We start from the raw sequence: 22,346 nt of genomic DNA, 5'->3' as shown, positions 1-22,346 counted from the left end.
TGAAATCATCAACAGCTTCTACTCTTTAAGAGAAATGTGAGCCTATATGTATATTTTTAATATCAATATTGCACCAGTTTCTAAAAATCTTATCCCTTGTCCATAAGTATTCAACTGATAGCATTTTGGGTACTCTTGGTGAGTGTAATATAGTTTACAACATTTTCAAGGGTGGTTGTGAAAACACTACGAGTCATACTTCAATTAAACAGCACATTAGTACTGAGTTCTGACTTTGTCATAACTATATTGACACTTATTCCGTTACTTACTGTTTTTGATAAAAAGTCATATTCCTAAAGCAAAACATTACAACCTGCCATTCATTTCCATTTCCTTGCTTTACGAGGGTGGTTTGAAAAGTTCTCGGAATCACCACAAGAGGTTAGCACTAGCACAACAAGTTGTTCACATGATATTCATTGGACTGTTGCCTGTAAACATGTGACATGTCAGTGCTCTTGGAAAAGAGCTGTGGTGGTGATGTGGTTTTGTTATTGTCCCATGTAGAGATTTGTGAAGATGGAAAAAAAAATCGAGATTTGAGCAGTGATTTTAAGTACTTTGTAAAGAAAGGTATGGAAGCAAAGGACATTCATTCCAATTTCCAGAATACACTGGGGGACTCTATTCCTTCATATTCAACTGTTGCCAAGTGGACAAATAAATTTAAATTTGGCCGAGAGAGCTTAGATGATGATCCGCTCAGTGGGTAGCCATGATTTGTCATTAGAAATCATTGCAAAAGTGCCCAAAATGGTCATGGAAGATCGCCAATTGAAAGTGCATGAAATTGCTCACGCTTCCCAGCTGTCATCCAAAATGGTATATCACATTTTAACTGAAGAATTGGAGATGAAAAAATTATCTGCAAGATAGGTACTGTGACTCTTTACGCTGGACCAAAAATGCATGAGAATGGACATATCGGAACAATGTTTGGCCCATTTTAGGAGAAACAAACAAGATTTTTTGCATTGGTTTGTGACCACAGATGAAACTTGGGTGCACTACTGTACCTCAGAACAAAACGACAGCCAAATGAGTTGAAATGTGCTGATTCTCTGCCACCAAAGAAAGCAAAGACAATTCCTTCGGTGGGAAAGGTCACGGCATCAGTGTTCAGGGATGTGAAGGGGATTCTGTTTGTAGATTATCTCCCCACTGGGCAAACAATTACTTGAGAAAACTATGCTAACCTCCTGGACAAATTGCAACAAAAAATATGCGAAAAAAGGTCAGGTTTATCAAGGAAGAAAGTCATTTTCCATCAAGACAATGCATTCCCCTCACATCTGTGCTGTCACCATGTCAAAATTACACAAACTAAGGTATGAAGTGTTGCTACACCCGCCTTATTCACCTGATATGGCTCCATCAGACTTCCATCTCTTCCCAAAACTGAAAATTTTTCTTGGTGGATGAAGATTCACTTCAAACGAAGAATTGATAGTTGGAGTTGACAACTATTTTGCAGGAATGGTAGAAACTCATTATCGAGATGGGCTCAAGGTGCTGGACCAAGTGCATTAATCTATAAGGAGACTACATTGAAAAATAAAAAAAATTCAATGATGTAAGTACTTTTTTTCTATTCCTTTCCGAGAACTTTTCAGACCACCCTCATACTTACTACATACATTGTCTGCCTCTTTTTGTATGAAGAACTTATCCTTTTTTTCAATTTGCATTAAGCATCACTTTTATACTTGCTTAAATCTTTTATTCTACTTAAAGTAATTTAACAGTTTCATACAGCCAACATTCACCCTCTTGCATATGAGTTGGATCACAGAAATATATATGTTAGTGTACAGGGAAAAATGTTGTAATTAACTCATTTATGAATGTACTATTTTGTTATGTATTATAACCACTAACCTGATATAATGTATTGGTTTTATCTTGTTATCTAGAGCAAATCTCAATATATTGTCTGTCCCAAGAACATTAGGACCATGAAGAGCTCTGTATGGGTAAATTAAATTTACTGTTGCTGCAGCATGTATTATCACATCAATTTCATAAGACAGACACATATACTCATCATCACTCAGTCCCATGTTCAGTAGAGTGAGATCACCTGGAAGAAATCCTATATTAGTTTTCTCTGTTATGGAAGTAAGTAAAAGTGAAAGTCATCTTTCTTCATGAGCTAATCCTACCACACCACATACCAACGTGTCACAGAACTGACTAAACATTTGCCTGCCATCTTAAAATATGACATGAACAGGTTATGATTAATGTGATCACATTGTAATTCTCTGCAGTAATATTAAACTACACTGACAAATCAAATCAAATGGTATTTACAACAGCCCAGATAGAAATGCAGCAATCAAGTGTAATAAGTACACCTCAAAGTTCAATGTAAGGTTAATAGCCCATGCTGCAGAAACCACTGACAACTACTTGTCACATGTCTGTTATTTGTATATAGCATTCCTCAATCCACTTCTTTTAAACAAAAAGTCCAGGAAGTCATTGTGCTGGTAATCAAATTAAAGCAATTAAAACTAGGATACACTGTATGCTTATGAATGTCCTTGGGTCTTCAGTTGAGTTAACTGATTAATATGTTGGAATACTTCTTCTGTCAGCTGAAATGTAACAGACCACTTTGGAAAACATAAATCAAACTTAAGGACTTTATGGAGATATGCAGCTATAATCACAATCAATATAAATATGACTCTAAAAATACTGATGGGCTGCTGAAATGGAGATCCAGAGGGTAGTAAATACTATATTGTGCTGGCACATCCTGGGCAAATCCCATCATCCAGCACTCTGATAATACGCTTTGCCTGTAACATGTCAGCACAATATAGGATTTACTACCATCTGGATCTCCTTCATTTCAGCAGCTGAATAGCATTTTTAGAGTCATATTGCAGGCAAGTCAGCACCCGGATTCAAATTAAAATGATTATTTAAATGTCACAACCAGTGATATCTACCTTGTTAATGATGTAATATGTAGATGATTATCAAATACCAACAAAACTTGGTCAATTGGTAGGAAATCTTTAATTGCCATATTCTGTTTTAATTAACATATAATAAAACTGTGTTATACCATATCACTCATTTTCATTTTGTTGACCAAAATGCTTAAAGAAATGTTTGGAATAACATGAGAACTCCTTTTATCCAAATTTGTACAAATGTATGTAACAAAATTTACTAGTTTTCAGAATAATTATAAAATTTTGCAAAATAATGAAACCGACACACATAAAAAAAAAAAAAGATCACAAGAGGTACTTTCTGAGCAAAAGACAGAATTACAGTTAATACTGGCCAAAAACTCTAATCAAAGATCTGTTGAAAACATGGCAGGAACACTGTACTTAGATTTGTTATTTAGTAATTAATGGAACTGATCATTGTTTGGTCTGCATATCTGATGTAAATTCAAGTGATAACATTGTGTTTTGGCTGATCTGTATGTATGGAATGAATATTAGCCATTGTAACATTTCTGTATGTGTGTCAAATTAACCTGATGAGATATTTTTTAATTGTAATATCTTAAAACTGTAGTCAACAATGAAGTAATTGTTTGAAAGTGTATATAAGGGTATGACTCAGAGGGTTCAGGGTTCGCTGTTGATCTGATATTCACAACAGACCATCTGTGTCACTCTGAGTAATAAAATGTCATAACTTGTATGAAAGTGTATCTTTCAATTAATTTACCTAGCACACTAAATGGATATACATCCAGATCTTGTTCTTGTGAAGAATTCCAGGACACTAAATATGAGGAACTTAACTGACTTAGTTAAACAACCCATCTTAACTATTTATATTTCATTGAGTTTAAATTGAAGTAAGTTTATGACATTTTAACTGTGAAGAAATAAAACACATTTAATTGGAAAAGAAGTTATGTCTTCATGTGGTGAAGGAGCTGGGTTCCAAACAAATAGAGGATAAAGTGATAATGCTGTTTTGAGTTTCAGTTATGCCGACTGTAGAGAAAATAGAATTAACATGATAATCTACAAATATGAACCAGGGCTGTGGACCAATATGTTGGAGCCAAACTTAGAGGAGAGAGATTTAATTTTTAAACCAAAATCAGACATGTTACAATCAACATCATGGACTTCAACAACTGAGAAAGTACTTCAAAACATTAATATCATCTACTTTGTTCATCTTAGTGTATCAGTTGTGCGAAGAACTTTACGTTTAGATTCATTCATTAGTAACTTATTTTTAATAAGTGATCTAGATGAAGCTGTTGGTCAGGAACAGAAGGTAGATGAGAATGCAGGCTTAGAACAAGACAGTGGTGAACAATGGCAATTTACATGACAAAAGTCATGGAGAGGGAGCTGTAGACGGAGGCTTAAGTAGTTTAAGCTCCCCTTTTCAAGGATTTGATCACTGGAGAATGTTAGGCAGCAACAGCAACTTATTTAAACAGCTCACAAAAATCTTAGGGGATAAAATAGACAGTGTAAACAAAGAAGTAAGAGGAGTGAAAGGCCATTTAACCAGTAGAATCATGCCGGTTGACAACTTGAAGGAGGATCTAAGCAGTTTCAAATTTTCTGTCAGTGCAAGAATTAATTAATAATAAAGAGTCTGTTGATATGATGTCAGAAGATGTATTCAGTAAAACAGGAGAGGGAAATTACCAAAATTCACAACAAAGTCACAGATGTAAGCAGTATTGTTGACGCTTGTCACAGTAGCATATTTGATGTTAGTAATATAGTAGGCATATGGCTCAGTGTCACTCTTTAGGTCAATGTGGTTAATTGCTAATCATAGCTGGAGGGAGGGAGGCAGAAGGAGGAGGAGGAGGAGATGGACAGAGAGAGAATAGAGGAGAAGATGGACAGAGAGAGGACAGAGGAGGAGATGGAAAGAGAGAGGAGGAAGGAGGAGATTAACAGCGAGTGGGGGAGGAAAAGATGGACAGGGAGAGGAGGAGGAGGAGGAGGAGGAGGAGGACAGAGAGTGCAGATGGAGGAGATGAATTAATAGCAGACTGGAATAAATACATATCTGGGCAATGCCGGGTATTCAGCAAGTATTCGATAAAGTGAACCTAGCATCAAAATACATTCCATTTAATGATTTAGATGAGCTGTGTAAGGGATAACATGAATTAATTGGACCAACATGGGAGTGAAAATAACTTTGAGGCTCATGCATCTCTTTAGTTGGAAATACAGCCTCCATTATGTTGTGCACGACAAGTCTTATTTGCAGAACAGAACATATTTAGAAAGAACTAGACAGTCTGAAAGACCAGAGGTGATCTCTCCTATTTCATCTAGCAGTTGGGAAATCCTAAAGGTCAAACAGTTTGATATGCTTTTTGATGTATTTGAGTTCACAAAAAATATTCAATGAAATATAGACATATACCCCAATATACATCCAAATTTACCCAGGAACTAATTCGTTTCAAAAGCAGATCTAGGCAAAGTATAGTTACAGTTACATATGAAGGTGGAAACATAGCAAGTCTTAGACCCCATTTGACAAGTATATATATGAAAGGCTTCCATATGGGATTGTGGTCTGTCTTCCATTTTTCAACATTATCTGATACATGCCATCCAAAGCATACTACAGTGTGTTAATTACATTGATGACCTAATTGCAGCAGTACACTGTCAAAGTCTTTGTAACAAAGTTCCTGAATTTACTTCCCTCCAGGAAAGCTGTTACACTCAAGTTACTTTTCGAACTGAGAGCTTGCTGAAATCCAAAATAGAAACCTCCAAAATATTTAGTGAGGCCTGGAACTTAAATCAGACAGACAGATTAGATACCATAGGAGGGTATGTGTTCATTACGGCTGAAAAGAATGTTGTGTTTATTAAGGCCAAAATTGAGTCTAACTGTAAAGTCAACTGCACATGGTTAAATGGTTTAGGTGAACTCACATTAATTATTGGATGTTTTTACTAGCCACTCAATCATGCTGTGACAGTTTTAGAATCATTCAAAGAAATCCTATGCTTAGTAACATGGAAATGTCCAGATCTTGCAATATCAGTTGGAGATGACTGTAACCTACTGAGGATACCCTGAGATGTCTATGGATTAATTGCAGGTGGTAGGGACAGACAGTCTTGGGAAGCAGTTTTGAACAGAATTCTTGGGAGCTGTCTTGAACAGTTCTTTTGACAGTCCACATGCAAAGGAAACATTTTAGGCCTTGTAGAAACAAACAGACCTCACTTTATAAACAGTGTCTGAGTAGAGACAAGGATTAGTGATTGTGATGTCATCATACAATGGTTATTACTAAAGTTAGCAAACCAATCAAGAAGGCTACAGGAGTATTCTTCCTAGAAAGAGCAATTAAGCAGTTGTTAGCATCCTGCTTAGACAATGAATGACCATCATATAGTTACAATATGATGAATGCAGAGAAATTATGGGCAAAGTTTAAACTTATTGCCAATAAGATTTTGGAGAAGTATGTATGAAGTAAGTGGATTAATGATGGAAAAGATTCAAAGCAGTTTAATAACAAACTTCAGAAAATGTTGAGGAAGCAAAGATTAATATAATTTTTGTTGGATGTGTTCCACAGCTTCGATAAATCACAGAAGTGATGTATTGCAACACATGAAGCTGCTGTATATTTTTAATTGTTCTTGCAGCAGCTTCACATTTTACAATATGCCATTTCTACAAAATCAGAGGCTGTTTCACTCTCAGTTTGAAAAAGAACACACAAATGATGACATGCAAAAGTTAGTAGAAATTTGCGTGTCTGTAAAAACATTGGTGCATGAAGCATACAAACCTTTCACAACCATACCATAGCAAAAGATCTTGCTGAGAACCTGAGAAAATTCTGGATTGGTTGGTTGGTTTAAAAGACGGGGAAGGGACCAAACTGCTAGGTCATCGGTCCCTTTTTCAGAATAAAACAACGTCACAAGGGTGAGAATAAAACAAGCGAGACTGACAACAGAAAACGGAGAGAAAGGAAAAAAAAACCACAAGAATGATGGAAGGGCAACAAACACTTAAATGGACAAGAGGGGAGAAGAAAACCACAGAAACGCAAAACACAGGTAGAAGAGATTAAAAGGACAAAACAGATTACCATGGCTGGCTGACCATGAGAATAAAAAGGTGAAGCCAGCCACTCTGCAATGCATTAAAACCTCCACCCTAAAAGCACTAGGGTGGAGGACATAGAGGGACAAAGGACATGTGCTAAAACTTAGATCATATGATAAATCCCACCCTCACAAATAAAACATAAATCAGCCGATGAGGCATTGTCAGATAAAATTAGCGGCAATGAGTCTGGTAACTGAAGATTTCATCACAGGGCAGTCAAAGTGGGACAGTGCACCTGAATGTGAGCCACTGTCAACCAGGCACCGCATCAACACTGAGGCGGGTCTTCAAGTTGCAGGAGGTAGCCGTGGGTCACCCAAGCGTGGCCAATGCAGAGCCACCAGAGAATCACAGAGTCCCTGCGAGAGGCCCGCATGGAGGACTGCCACACATTTGTAGTCTCCTTATGGCACACAGTTTGTTGTGCATACTTGAGACTATGCCATCCCATCTCCCAAAGCGAAAAAACCTGGTGGCATAATAACAATTGCAGGTCAGTTACAGGGATGTCGATCACCATAAGCAGTTTCCGTGAAGCCTGTTTGGCTAGCCTGTTGGCAAGTTCGTTGCCTGGGATTCTGACATAATGTGGGGTCCACACAAACACCACTGAATGACTGGACCATTCCAGGGCATTGACTGACTCCTGGATGGTCACTACCAAAGGACGATGATGGTAGCACTGGTCAATAGCCTGTAGGCTGCTCAAGGGGAAATGACTCGCTTGGGCATGAGTGGATGTGCTCGAGAGCACAAGATATGGCAGTCAGCTCTGCAGTGAAAATACTGCAGCCATCTGGTAAAGAGTGTTGTTCTATACATTCTACATGAATACAGGCAAAGCCAACATGACCATCAGCCATCAAGCCATCGGTGTAAACCATCTCACTGTTCTGGTACATGCCGAGAATCACGAGGAAGTTACAGGGGAGAGTCACAGAGTTAACTGAGTCCTTAGGGCCATGTGAAAGGTCCAGGCGAAGCTGCAGCCTAGGTGTACACCATGGAGGTGTTCGTGAATGAAACTCAAGTATATGTGGTAAAAGCAAGGACTCCAGTTCAGAGAGAAGGGATCGCTCACGAACTGCAATTGTAAGCCCTGACCTGGGCCGCTGGTGAGGGAGATGAACTGCCATGGCTGGGAAAAGGAGATGGTAATTCTGATGCGCAGGAGAAATGCAAATGTGTGCAACATAACTGGAGAGCAATTGCACATGCCTAACCTGCAATGGAAGAACTCCGGCCTCCACTAGGATGCTGATCAACGGACTCATTCTAAAAGCTCCTGTCACTAGGCAAACGCCACAGTGATGCACTGGGTCATGTAAATGCAATGCTGAGGGTGCTGCTGAACCATAAACCACACTCCCATAGTCAAGGAGGGATTGAACAAGGGCTCTGTAGAGCTGCAGCAGCGTAGAGTGATCTGCACCCCAGTTGGTGTTGCTCAGGTAGCAGAGGGCATTGATGTGCTGCCAGCACTTCTGCTTAAGCTGATGGAGGTGAGGAAGCCAAGTCAATCAGGCATTGAAAACCAGTCCTAAGAATCAATGTGTCTCCACCACAGTGAGTGGAGTATCATTAAGATAAAGTTCTGGTTCTGGATGAACGGTACAATGCAACAGACATGTATAACACACGACTTTGCACCAGAAAACTGGAAACCATGGTCTAGAGCAAATGACTGCACCTTGTGGATGGCTTCCTGTAGGCACAGTTCAGCAACACCAGTACTGGTGGAGCAGTACAAAATGCAGAAGTCGTCTGCATACAGAGAACGTGAGACAGATGGCCCTACAGCTGCTGCTAGACCATTAATGGCCACCAAAAATAGAGATGCACTCAATACTGAGCCTTGCAGGACCCCATTCTCCTGGATATGGGGGGAGTTATGGGAGGAACCAACTTGGATATGGATAGTATGAAGTAACAGGAAATTGTGGATAAAAATCTTGAGCGGGCCTCGGAGACCCCACTTGTATAATGCGGCAAGGATATGTTGTCACTAGGTGGTGTCATACTCTTTGTGTAAATCAAAAAACATGGCAACCAGCTGTTGGCGTCTGATAAAGGCTGTTCTGATGGCAGACTCGAGCAACACAAGATTTTCACTGGTATAGCAGCCCAGGCGGAAGCCGCCCTGGCATGGAGCCAGTAGGCCACGGAATGATGGTGCTCTCCCGCCATTGCGATGGAAAGACGCCATTGCACCAGATCCATTTGAAGATGATAAGGAAATGTCGCTTGTGGTCAGATGAGAAGTGTTTTATCATCTGACCATGGATCAAATCTGGCCCAGGAGCTGTGTCGGGACAATGTGCAAGGGCAATGAGGAGCTCCCACTCTTGTAAATGGGGCATTGTAGGGTTCACTGTGGCATGTAGTGAACAAGAGGACTTTCCTTTCCATCCACCGTTTGAGGGTGTGAAACGCTGGGAGAGTGGTTCTCCGACACAGAGGCTCAAACATAATGCTCAGCAAAGTGCTCAGCAATCACATTTGTGTCGGTAGCTAACACACCATTGATGTTAATGTCAGGGACACCTGTTGGGGTCTGGTACCCAAAAAGACGTCTGATCTTTGTCCAGTCTTAGGAAGATGACATATGGCATCCAATGGTTGAGACGTATCTCTCCCAACATTTCTACTTCCATCTTTTGATGATCTGACAAATTCGGGCATGAAGCTGTTTAAAGGCTACGAGGTGCTCCAGGGAAGGGTGCCACTTATGCACCTGTAGAGCAACTTCTGGCGACCACCAAGGGACCACCTTTCACCGGGGGCACCCAAGAGAGTGAGGGATCGCATTTTCTGCTGCAGTAACAATTATTGTAGTCACCTGCTCAACCATCACATCTATGTTACCGTCTGGGGGAGATTCAATGGTGACTGCAGAGGTGAAAGTTTCCCAGTCTGCCTTGTTTAAGGCCCATCTGCACAGGCGTCTGTGGGTCTGACACCACAGCAGTGACAGGAAGATGATGAAGTGGTCACTACTATGCAGGTCATCATGTGTTCCCCAGCAGATAGATGGAAGAAGTCCTGGGCTGCAGATGGATAAATCAATGGCTGAGTAACTACCATGAGCCACACTGAAATGTGTGGCAGCCCCAGTATTTAAGAGGCAGAGGTCGAACTGAGACAGTAAAGTTTCGACATCTCTGCCTCAGCCAGTAAGCATGGTGCCACCCCACAAGGGGTTATGGGCATTAAAATCTCCCAGAAGTAGGAAAGGTTTAGTGAGTTGATCAATCAGTGCAGCTAATACATTCAGGGGTACTGCACCATGTGGATGAAGATATAGATTGCAGACAGTTATTTCCTGTGTCATCCATATTCTGACAGCCAAAGCTTCAAGAGGGGTTCAAAGGGGCACAGTTTCGCTACAGACTGACTTTAGGACATAAACACAAACTCCACCTGAAACTCAATGATAGTTGCTATGGTTCCTGTAATATCCCTTATAGGTATGGAGTGCATGGGTCCGCATTGCCAGGAACCAGGTTTTCTGGAGGGCATTGCAGAAAGCAGGGGTAAAGCTTAACAGTTGCTGTAGCTCAGCCAGGTGGTGGAAAAAACCACTGCAATTCCACTGAAGGATGATGTCATCGTGAGACTGGGAAGGAATGAAACATTCAATGAGGCAGTTTACACCTCAGGGTCACCTGATGCCACCAACTTATTGTCTGAGCAGTGTATATCCATTGTGTCTGAGGGTCCAGCAAGATCTAGGTCCTCAGCAGACACCAGACTCTCCACCTTAGCCCCAGATGCAGAGCTTGTAGGTAGCAGTGGTGTGGGTGCCACCACTATTTCCTTGGTCTTAGGGGTCTTCATTTTAGACTTTTCTCACTGGTCCTTGGGTTTCTTTGCCTGGGAGGGCTTCACAGATTCAGTCTCCAGGACTGATGATGATCCTGAAGCCCTACAACTAGCTGCTTTTGGGCACTTCAGCCACTGGCAGGTGTCGTCTTTCGCATTAGCAGAAACTTGGGAAGGGAGTTACCCAAGTGATCCCTTCCTGGTGAGAGGAGCCAAAGAAGACTTACGCTTCTCTGTCTAAGAAATGGGGACTGGTTCTCTGATGGTTCGGGGGCAGTGCTCCCGAGGTAGGTGGTGCAGGAGCAACAGGGAAAGGGGGGAGGGGGGGGAGAAGTGCCGTTCTCCCCCACCACCACCACCACCACCATCAAGGGGGCAGGTGTAGCCTTCTGGCCCTGAGAGCCAACTGGTATTCACGGAACTGATGGGGCCACAACTGTTTTTGTAGCGGCAGCATATGAGGAGGTCATAGCAATAGGATGTAGGCGTTCATATTTTCTCTTAGCCTCAGTGTATATCAGTCAGTCCAGAGTTTTATATTCCATGATTTTCCTCTCTTTCTGTAAAACCCTGGAGTCTGGCGAGCAGGGTGAAAGATGCTCTCCACAGTTGACACAGATGGGTGGCTGGGCGCGTGGATTATTGGGATGTGGTGGATATCCTCAATCTTGACATGTGATGCTGGAAGTACAATGGGAAAACTTATGGCTGAACTTCCAGCACTTAAAACACTGCATCAGGGAAGGGATATATGGACTGGCTACTGTGCTGGACATGAGGTGCAAAGAAGTCCATGGTCATCATTGGCACAAGAAGTGACACCACATAGTGCATGGTGGAAAACACAACCAGGAAGGCGTCCTTGCCCAAAAGATGGAGAATGAGCTGGACTGTAGCACGAAGATGAGAAAATGGGCTAAAGATCTCAAGGCACGATGGACATGATGCACCATGTAACACACCCTTCCACAATTGACTCGCTGTTTGGGAAAATTTTGAAAAAATGGATCTTAAACCCTACAGGGGACCATCACGGAAAGGCTGAAATATGTGAGACTCCTTTTAGTCGCCTCTTATGACAGGCAGGAATACCTTGGGCCTATTCTAATCCTTGGACCCACAAGAGGGTGCTAACTGGATCAAAAACTTCTAGCCAGTCACTCACTGGCCAGTCTGGTGTGGCAATAGAAGACAGCAGATGGAGAATCATACCAACATACCATCATTTGACTCTCTCACAGTCTCATATGGGGGACATAGTAATAGGCATCCCTCACACAGAGAAGCAACTGAAAGAGTTGAAAACAAATAAGAAGTCCAATTTGGTATTACAGGGAGTACTCTATGGCACTGGTCCCTTAGTTATCTTTCATTTATCATGTATCTCTTGCCCATCGTAGAGTCTCAAGCAACTCGAAATAATTGCACATGACTTTTGTATGCAAGAAAGGTAAAAGAATGGATAACAAAATTACAGACCAATACCTTGACTTCAGTTTGCTGCAGAATTCTTGACCATATATTGAACTTGACTGTAATAAATTTCCTTGAGACAGAAAAGCTTCTGTCCGCAAATCAGCATGGATTTAGAAAGCATCATCCGTGCAAAACATTGCTTGTCATTTTCTCACATGATATCCCACAAACACTGGATACAGAGAAAAAGGAAGATTGCATATTCCTAGATTTCCAGAAATTGTTTGACATGTCACCCCACTGCAGACTGCTAATGAAGGTCCAAACATACAGATTAGGTTCCCAGATATGTGAGTGGCTCAGAGACTTCTTAAATGATTAAACTCACCACATTGTGCTCAACAATGAGTGTTCATCAGAGAAAAAGGTATTGTCAGGAGTGCCCTATAGAAGTGTGATAGGACTGATCTTATTCTCTATATACATAAATGATCTGATGAACAGAATGAGCAGAAATCTGTGGCTGTTTGCTGATGACACTGTGGTCTATGGGAAAATGTCATGGTTGAGTGACTATAGGAGGATACAAGATGACTAAGACAAAATTTCTAGTTGGTGTGATGAATGGCAGTATGCTCTAAATGCAGAAAAATGTAAGTTATTATAGATGAGTAGGAAAAACAATTCCATAATGTTGAAAAACAGCATTAGTAGTATGCTGCCTGATTAAATTTCTAGGTGTAATGATGCAAAGCAATATGAAATGGAATAATAAGGACAGTAGTAGTGAAAGCAAATGGTTAAACTTTGTTTTATTTGAAGAATTTTATGAAAGTGTGGCTTATGTATAAAGGAGAGCATACATAGAACACTAGTGCAACCCATTACTGAGTACTGCTTTGGTGTTTGCAGTCTCTGCCATATCAGATTAAAGGAAGATAGTAAAGCAATTCAGAATTATGCTGCTGGATTTGTTAATGGTAGGTTTCATCAATACACAAGTATTATGGAGATGCTTTGTGAACTCAAATGAGAATCCCTGGAGGGAAGATGACATTATTTTTGTGAAACACTATTGATTGAGGAAACTTAGAGAACTGTCATTCGAAGCTGACTGATGAATTATTCTACTCTCTTCAAACTATATTTTGCTTAGGGACTATGAAGATAAGAGAAATCAGGGCTTGAGTGGAGGCATGTAAGCAGTCATTTTTCCCTTGCTCTGTTTGTGAGTGGGACGGGGAAAGAAATGACTAGTAGTGGAACAAGGTACCCTCCACCATACACTGTACAATTGTTTGCAGATTATGTATATAGATGTAGAAACAAACTTATTATGGGCATAGTATTCCTAAATAAAGGCCTGTTTGTGAAACACTTTCAATCAACGAAAATTAATTCTGAATAGTTGTAGACTGTGACTTGGGCTCTATTTAAAATTCTGAGCCTCACATTAGAGAAGAAGTCCTGGTCCAAGTGAAACTAGAAGTGACACTTCAGTATGTATAATATAGATGTAGATGTAATTGTAAAAGGGAGCAGCATGTATAACCTCTCTAGGTAGTATTGGGGAGGGGGGAGACTCATGCCAAATGCTGTGCATTATCAGCTTAATAAATGCAGCTTCTTTGAGTCTGTCATTAAATAATGAAGACACATATTGAGTAAGGATATTTTAAACCCCATAGCGAAATGTGTGGATACAATGGCACACCCTGAAGTCCCTATAAAGCTGAAACAGCTGCAGTCAACCATGGTGAAAGTAAATTATTACAGTAAGTTTATATCTTAGGTGGCTCATATTCCATATCCATTGAACTACCAGAGTCAAAAATGTGCCAGACTTGCATAGTCAGAGGCATTCCAGAAATTATTTACATAATTAAAGAAGGACCTCAGATCTGCTCCTTGCCTGACAACATTTACACCAGGAAAATGCTTCAGTATTAGTGGACACAGTATAGGTGTGGTTTTGTCTCAGAAAACACAAATGCCACAAAACAACCAATGCATTTGCCTCAAATACACTATCACCAGCTCAGTTAAATTGTTCTCAGGTGGAAAAGAAAGGTCTAAAGATAATTTTTGTGTCAGGAGGTTCCATATTTTCCTCTATGGTACCAAACTTTGTATAATACGAGGGTAATCCCAAAAGTAAGGTTTCCTATTTTTTTTATAAGTACATAGACCTGTTTATTTCTACAATGGTTTACATCAGTTTACAGCTTGAAAATTTAGCTATTTTTTGACATAATCACCATTTCTGTTGATGCATTTTCATAGACACTGAGGAAGTTTTTGTATGCCCATGTCATACCAGCTCGCCACCAAGCTGTTCAGAAAGTTATGAACCTCTTCTTTGGCACCACAATTAACTCTGACAGGTACTGTGAGACTCTGAATAAACTTAAATGGGCAATTCAGAACCGGAGAAGAGAAATGTTGACCAAGGGCGTACACATTTTCCATGACAAGGCTCGCCCACATATCGCTCAGTAAACCATTGCTCTCCTGCAACAGTTTCAGTGGAACATAATCACCCAGTCCTGACTTGGCGGCCAGTGACTATCAACTGTTCCCTATCACATAACATTTGGCCAGAAGGTGATTCAGCTCCGATGACGAGGTGATGAAAGAAGAGGTTCATAACTTTCTGAATAACATGGAGGTGAGCTGGTATGACATGGGCATACAAAAACTGCCACAGCATCTACAAAAATGCATTGACAGAAATGGTGATTGTCAAAAAATAGCTAAATGTTCAAGCTGTAAACTGATGTAAACCATTGTAGAAATAAACAGGTCTATGTATTTATAAAAAAAATAGGAGACCTTACTTTTGGGATTACTCTCGTAAAACCCATAAGGCACTGATTGCATTGTTCAGCCTCTGAACAAAGCTAGTTGAGAAAATTGCACAACAGTTGCGAAGATGGGCCTTATTCCTGAGCAACTACAATTTTGGTATTCACTAAAGATCCATCTTATGGCATGCCAATGCCCTATTTTGCCTGTAAATGGATCTCGATGCAAATTTTGATGGGCACAATGCCTAGAGGAATTCACCACTACGGTGCACAAAATAGCCCAAAATATCAAACTATAGACCTTGATGATCTGCTTTGTGGCATATTGTCATCAGTTTGGTATGGGATGCTGGAGAACTTATCCAAGCATACAGTCATACCCTACAAAATGAATTTCTCTTTGCAGCACCATCTTAATGCATCAGATGTTCTTTTGTTAGTTACCATGGAAATGAGATTCCAGGTCATCATTAAACCCCCACCATGTCACACCATGTCACACATAATGACCGAAAATATACACTGAGAGAGACTAAATGGTTTGCGACTTCCATGCATGTCCACAATAAGAGTCATCTCAGGCACAATGTACTCTTCCAGGCCCAAGCCAGAACAACCCTGGAAGGGAGTGCACATAGACTATAACACAGAATTTAATGGTTTCAGGTGGCTTTTAGTAGCTAATTCACTTTGTAATTTCCTGTATGTAAGGCACATGAAAGCAACAAATACATTCACAATGATCAGGCCACTGACAAACATATTTGCCATAGAGGAAGTACCCCAGACTTAGATATTGGATACTGACCCACATTTTACCACACCCAAGCTACAAAGATATTGCAAGCACAATGGATCATCTTCCTAAGCACTGCCACTTTCTACTCTGCATCAGATTCAGAGGAGGAGTGGTTGGCCAATATGCTTAAGTTTCAGATAAGGAAAATCATGCTAGTGACATCTTATGAGGAAGCCCTCACAAGTGCTGTTGTGAACAGTTTCACAAGCTATTAATCTTCTGTCTGTGGTAGACTGCCGCAACAGTCAAACTGTGCTATGTCCTGAATGTGGTTCAGCTCCGATGTGCCCTTTGTGCAGTCAACTGTTGTAGAAGTTTTGAGACACATGCTTACTTATCATTTAGATGAGGTGAAACATTTGGTCCATTTACTTGCAGCACTACTGTCACTCTCTCCTCAAACATTACCTTTTGCACAAAATCCAACAGATGGCATTTCAGTGTACAATAATTAACTTTGTTGTGAGTTTGAAGCTAGCACTTTCAGCAGTCATGCACCACATTTTGTAGTTTTCTGTAAATCTACCATATGTTGACTAAACGTACAATGCCTGATTTTTTTGTCAGTTCAGTGTCATCACTTCTGACAGAATTTCACCACAATTTATAGTGTGCTGTAAGCCCTCATATATAATGTTTTAACATTCATTCTGTGGATACTGTCAATTCTGCATTTTCATGCTCTGCTGCAAGGCAATGTTGCTAAAGACTACAGTAAATAGAGTCAATGTTGTAAAGAAGTACTCCAATTCTCCCAATTCCTGCATAAAACCCAGGAAAACAAACCATTTGGCTGACAAATGCTGAGTGTATTAGATGTATTCAGCAACAATCAGCATGGGTGAGGAGGCATCCACATAGGCTTGTGTGTAGTGGCCAAATGGTTAAACTAGTTGATTCCAGCAATGAACTATAAGAAGTAGAAAGTGTTAAGTGTTTGGGAATAGAAATAGATTACAACCTTCATTGGAAACTCTCACCCTAGAATTAATCTGATGCCAATTCTAGCATGTTCTGCCAATACCTCTTAAAAACAATGGTACTGTCACAATTACTTCACAATAGATATATTTATTAATGGTCCTTGTCGATACTAACATATATCTTTTCTCAAAAAATGGTGCAAAGCACAGACATAATACTAGGACCAAAAATAATCTCTACATAGACTTCAAGAGGCTAACATTAGAAATGGTAGGAGACAAATATGAATGCAGAACAGAACCCTGTGGCACTTAACATGACCCCAGTCAACTACAACCCTTTTCCCTGTTTGTGGACACCGGAAGACAACATTCTGTTCCTACTCTCCAAATATGAAGTTCACCATTGCTGAGATATTTCCCTAATTCCGTTTTGTTCCAACTTATGCCAAAGTATTGTATGGTCCACACAATCAAATCCTGTAGTTAAATCAAATATAATACCTACTTTCCTCAACCTATCGCCTTGCCCTGCTAGTGCTGCAAACACAAAATAATGTATGGAATTTTCAATATTATGAAAAGGATAGATTGCCACTCACCATATAGTGAAGATGTTGAGTCACAGAGGGGCACAACAAAAAGACTGCTAAAAAAAGTAAGCTTTTGGCCAAAAAGGCCTTCATCTGAAGTACTCTCTCTCTCTCTCTCTCTCTCTCTCTCTCTCTCTCTCTCACACACACACACACACACATACACACACACTCACTGCCAAGGTCAGAGACAGTTGTCATGTGTGCACAAATTGTGCATACGTGAATACGTGTGTGCATTTTCTTCCTTTTTGGCTAGTTTAGATGAAGACCTTTTGGCTGCAAGCTCATTTGTTTAGCAGTCTTTTAGACATGCCTGTCTCTGACTCAACATCTCCACTATATGGCGAATAGTAATATATCCTTTTCAAAATACTGTCATTACTCTAGCCTGAATCTTCCATTGTTGGTACTGAATTTTCTATGGATACTCCCTCCCTAAAGCCAAACTGAGACTCTGACAGCAAATGACCAAGTTAAAAAAGATAGTAGCAATCTCACAGAAAATGTATTCATTCAACAAGCAGAAGTTAGACACATGCTTATCCAGTGGTAAATGGGCTGTCACATCATGATGCACAATTAGACACGTTATATAACAGAGGTCCATCTACAGTTTGGAAACACTCTCAGAAAACAATGAAGATTTTAAAGAAGGCTTAAAAAGTGTTGACTCAGGTGGAGTTTACAATGAATCTAATGCTAACTCTACATTCAACATATTTCTCGATGAGTCTGTATCCATTTTTGAAAGAACTTTTCCTAAAATGATAAATGTAATAATAGTGAGTAATTAAAGAAACCATGGATCAATACATTTATCAGTGTCACTCCACAATGATAGAAGAAATTATAAAAAATAGTCAAAACAAGTAATGACACAGAAGTACTTTCTTATTACAAACAATACTCTAACATATATAGAAAAGTTGTAAAAAATTCCAGGAATATGCCTATCTTGTCATATTGACAGATCACATAATAAAATTAAATCAATATGAAATATTGTTAGAAAAGAGACACAGAAAGAAGCCATACAAGATTACATAATTTATGTTAAAGGTAATGGGATCATTGTAAAAGAAAATTTATGTGTAGTATATATTTTTAATAATTACTTTTCAAAAACAGGTGAGAAAATTGGTGCAAATAGTTCAGATGGGAAAGCAAAATAGTACACTGGAACAGCAGTACAGAGGACATTCAGTGAATTAAAAATTAAGCTCACATCCCCATATGAAATAAAGATGATCATCATGACTCTAAAAAGTAAAAGTTTATATGGCATGGAAAATATCCCGAATATGGCACTAAACAGTTGTGGCCCATAATATGTAATGTCCTTTGCACTTCTTAATGCATGATTAAATCAGCCCATTTTCCTAGAAAGATTGAAATATGCCATGGTTAGGCCTCTCTATAAAAATGGTGACTTGACAGATGTCAATAACTAGCCCTAGTGTCATACCTTACATCATATGTAATGTGCTGCAAATACTTAGAAAAAAATATGCTTTATCATTTAGCTACAATATAGCAGGTCAGCAACTGGAAGAAGTTAATTTTGTGAATTATCTGGGTGTAGGCATTAGGAGTGATTTAAAATGGAATTATCATATAAAGTTGATCGTCGGTAAAGTGGATGCCAGACTGAGATTCATTGGAAGAATCATAAGGAAATGCAATCTGAAAACAAAGGAAGTAGGTTACAGTACACTTGGTTGCCCACTGCTTGAATATTGCTCACCAGTGTGGGATCTGTACCAGATAGGGGTGATAGAAGAGATAGAGAAGATCCAACGGAGAGCAGCACCCTTTGTTACAAGATCATTTAGCAATCGCGAAAATGTTATGGAGATGACAGACAAACTCCAGTGGAAGACTCTGCAGAAGAAACTCTCAGTAGCTCAGTACGGGCTTTTGTTGAAGTTTCAAGAACATACCTTCACCGAGGAGTCAAGCAGTATATTGCTCCCTCCTACGTATATCTCGCAAAGAGACCATGAGGATAAAATCAGAGAGATTAGAGCCCACAAAGAGGCATACTGACAATCTTTCTTTCCATGAACAATACAAGACTGGAAAAGAAGGGAGAACTGATAGAGGTACTCAAAGTACACTCCACCACACATGGTCAGGTGGCTTGCGGAGTATGGATGTAGATGTAGATGTAGATTTTTAAAAAATTTTTGAGAAGGTAATGTCCACCAGGATTGTCACCCACCTGAATATTAATTGGATACTTAGCCAATTACATATTGGGTTTCAAAAGAGCTATTCTACTGAGCCAGCTCTTTGCACATTTATTGAGCACAGAATAACCAATAGGCTACTTTCCTATGTTAAAAACATGATTTGGATTGTTGTTCAGAGTGATTATAAGATTCAAATCGCATTTATAGTCAATATTCTCACAAAAATCTCTTATTTTTATGTAATTGAACCTTAAAAATCATTAAATATCCAGATTTGGTCATGTGATCAAAAATGCTCTTTTTACTGGCTGATTGCTCTGATGACGTCAGAGACTAGGAGTAAGATGAATTTATACATGTGTTACAGGACTGTTGGTCATAGTTAATAGGTTTTCACATGCTTTTTCTACAAACAGTTTAGTTATTTAGTGCTTGAAAATTCATTTACAGCTTTTAAGTAACAATAGAAAGGAATTATGTGAAGGCTGATAATGGAAATCTTACGAAAAGCGTTTAGAGCAATGATATGTGCAAGTAAAGATATTGTTTTCCCCACTCCCTGCAACATCATTAAACCCATTCAAAACTAAGCAATTGTGCAACTTTTGCAAATGCGTCCATATCTTATATCGAGATTATTGACTATCAGTCATGATGTACAAACCAAAGCACAATAAAATTATTCTTGGCAAATGTTAGTGCTGATTTCTGCTCTAGAATATACTCAGCAGAGGAAGAGTGAGAAGTATGGACTCTGTGGCACGACCCTTATAACTACAGATAACAAGAATGTGGCTTGAGTCCTGGAAGGGTCACAAATTTTTACACAAAATATGAAAACAGCTCTAGCAAGAACTCACTGTAGCAGTTGTTTTGATGGTGAGCTGTATTGTATGTAGGTTCACATTAATCTTAGTCTGAGAAATGGACAAGTGAGGATAAATGCACGTTCTTTGTTTACAAACAATTACCTTTTTTTAGGATGCACTGCTAGTAGTGAAGCTATCACCACACTCCCGCAGTACAATGACGTGTAGGGTGATGTGGTTTTGTATGCGGGGAAATATAAAGCAGGTACAACATAAAGGTAGCACAAACATAAGTGCTGTGTTTTTTGTGGGTGTAAACTAATGTTAGTGTCTAAAGCAGATTTAACTTCATCTTACGTATGCAGGTAACAAAATATAAAGTATGTACAACATGCAGGTAACAGAGACGTATGTGCTGTGTTGTTTGTGAGTTTAAACTAACATCAGAGTCTGAAGCAGACTTAACTTCATCTTACGTAAGATGATGAAATTTCAAAAGCTTAAAAAATAAGGATCCTAGTTGGACAGTATGAATATTTAAAAAAAAATTGTTTCTAATAAAGTAAAAAGTGTGTAGTCACATTAACTAGAAAATATCTTTTTGAACATGATGTGTGTGATCACTCCCCCCTTTTGCAAATGTAAGCACATCTACACATCAAGGAAACCACAATAATACTCTGTTTCTAATTGGTATAGTGAAGTTTTGTAATTCTGAGTTGGTTTTCATATGAAAGTGGTGTCGACTTGTTTTATAAAAGTTAAAATACTAATGCACACCAGACTCAAATCAGGGACCTCTGAATATCATATTTCACTATTTGACAGTCTACTGCTCTACCAGCTGAGCTAACAATTATGTGTGAAGGAAGCGGCTATAATGATAATTTTTACTAACACTTTAATTTCATCAACTGATGCTATCCTTCTTTGTAACAATGGGAAAGTGTATCTCTGAGGTAAATTACTGTTAACTTCATAGTGAAAGGCTTTGTAATTAAGTAAGAGAATTTCAGCATCGATGTGGTGGTATTTTGCCAGTACAGTGCAATCAATTTTTATGGACCTTCTCATTCTCTGAAACACTCAACAACAATTTTTCAAGGGCTTTTATGGATGTGTTTGCACTGTGTGGTATTAAACACCATTTGCAATCCATTTTCTGAAACGTAAATTCCAAAACAAGCCATCACTGTGAATTAGCTTTATGACAGTAGGAGTAGCGATCTAGCCAGTGACGTGATAGGCATCACATGACTCGAATTAGATTAGATTAGATTAGATTAGTTTTTCGTTCCATAGATTTGTGTTGAGGAGATCCTCATGGATGTGGAACATGTCACCTTTTTTTTTTTTAAGCTGAAATAACAATACTAATAGTATAAATATATACAACACGTCATTTGTTTCTATTAAAAAATTCGTCAATGGAGTAGAAGGAGTTGGCCTCTAGTAAGTCTTTCAGGCTCCTTTTAAACTGATCTTTATTTGTAACTAATTTTTTTATGTTTGCTGGCAAATTATTGAAGATGAGTGTTCCTGAGTAGTGGACACCTTTTTGGACTAAAGTAAGTGCTTTTAAGTTCTTGTGCAGATCATTTTTTTCCTGGTATTGTATGTATGAACTGAGCTGCTTGTTGGAAAAAGAGATATATTATTTAGGACAAATTTCATTAAGGAGTAAATATACTGAGAGGCAGTAGTTAATATACCCAGTTCTTTGAAGAGGTTTCTACAAGACGTCCGTGAGTTTACTCCACAAATAATATGTATTACATGCTTTTGGACTCTGAGCATTTTAGAGGGCTTTCAAATTATTTGAATTTCATTTCTGCTTTTATAAAAGAATATGGAAATTCAAGAAGG

The 22,346-nt window shown here is 39.2% G+C and overlaps 1 protein-coding gene across 4 annotated transcripts in view; it reads right to left on the bottom strand.

Moving 5' to 3' along the window:
• LOC126299109 (uncharacterized) overlaps positions 1–22,346 on the bottom strand; it is a 372,168-nt gene that overhangs the window by 72,987 nt on the left and 276,835 nt on the right. For all 4 annotated transcript variants that reach the window (XM_049990789.1, XM_049990790.1, XM_049990787.1 and 1 more), the window contains one exon: positions 1,882–2,083. In XM_049990789.1, coding sequence (XP_049846746.1) covers positions 1,882–2,083 — 202 coding nt within the window. The remainder of the gene's footprint in view (positions 1–1,881; positions 2,084–22,346) is intronic.

This window comes from Schistocerca gregaria, chromosome X, assembly GCF_023897955.1.
Source record: "Schistocerca gregaria isolate iqSchGreg1 chromosome X, iqSchGreg1.2, whole genome shotgun sequence".
Lineage (NCBI taxonomy): Eukaryota > Metazoa > Arthropoda > Insecta > Orthoptera > Acrididae > Schistocerca > Schistocerca gregaria.
This window is presented reverse-complemented; position numbering and strand designations above follow the sequence as displayed.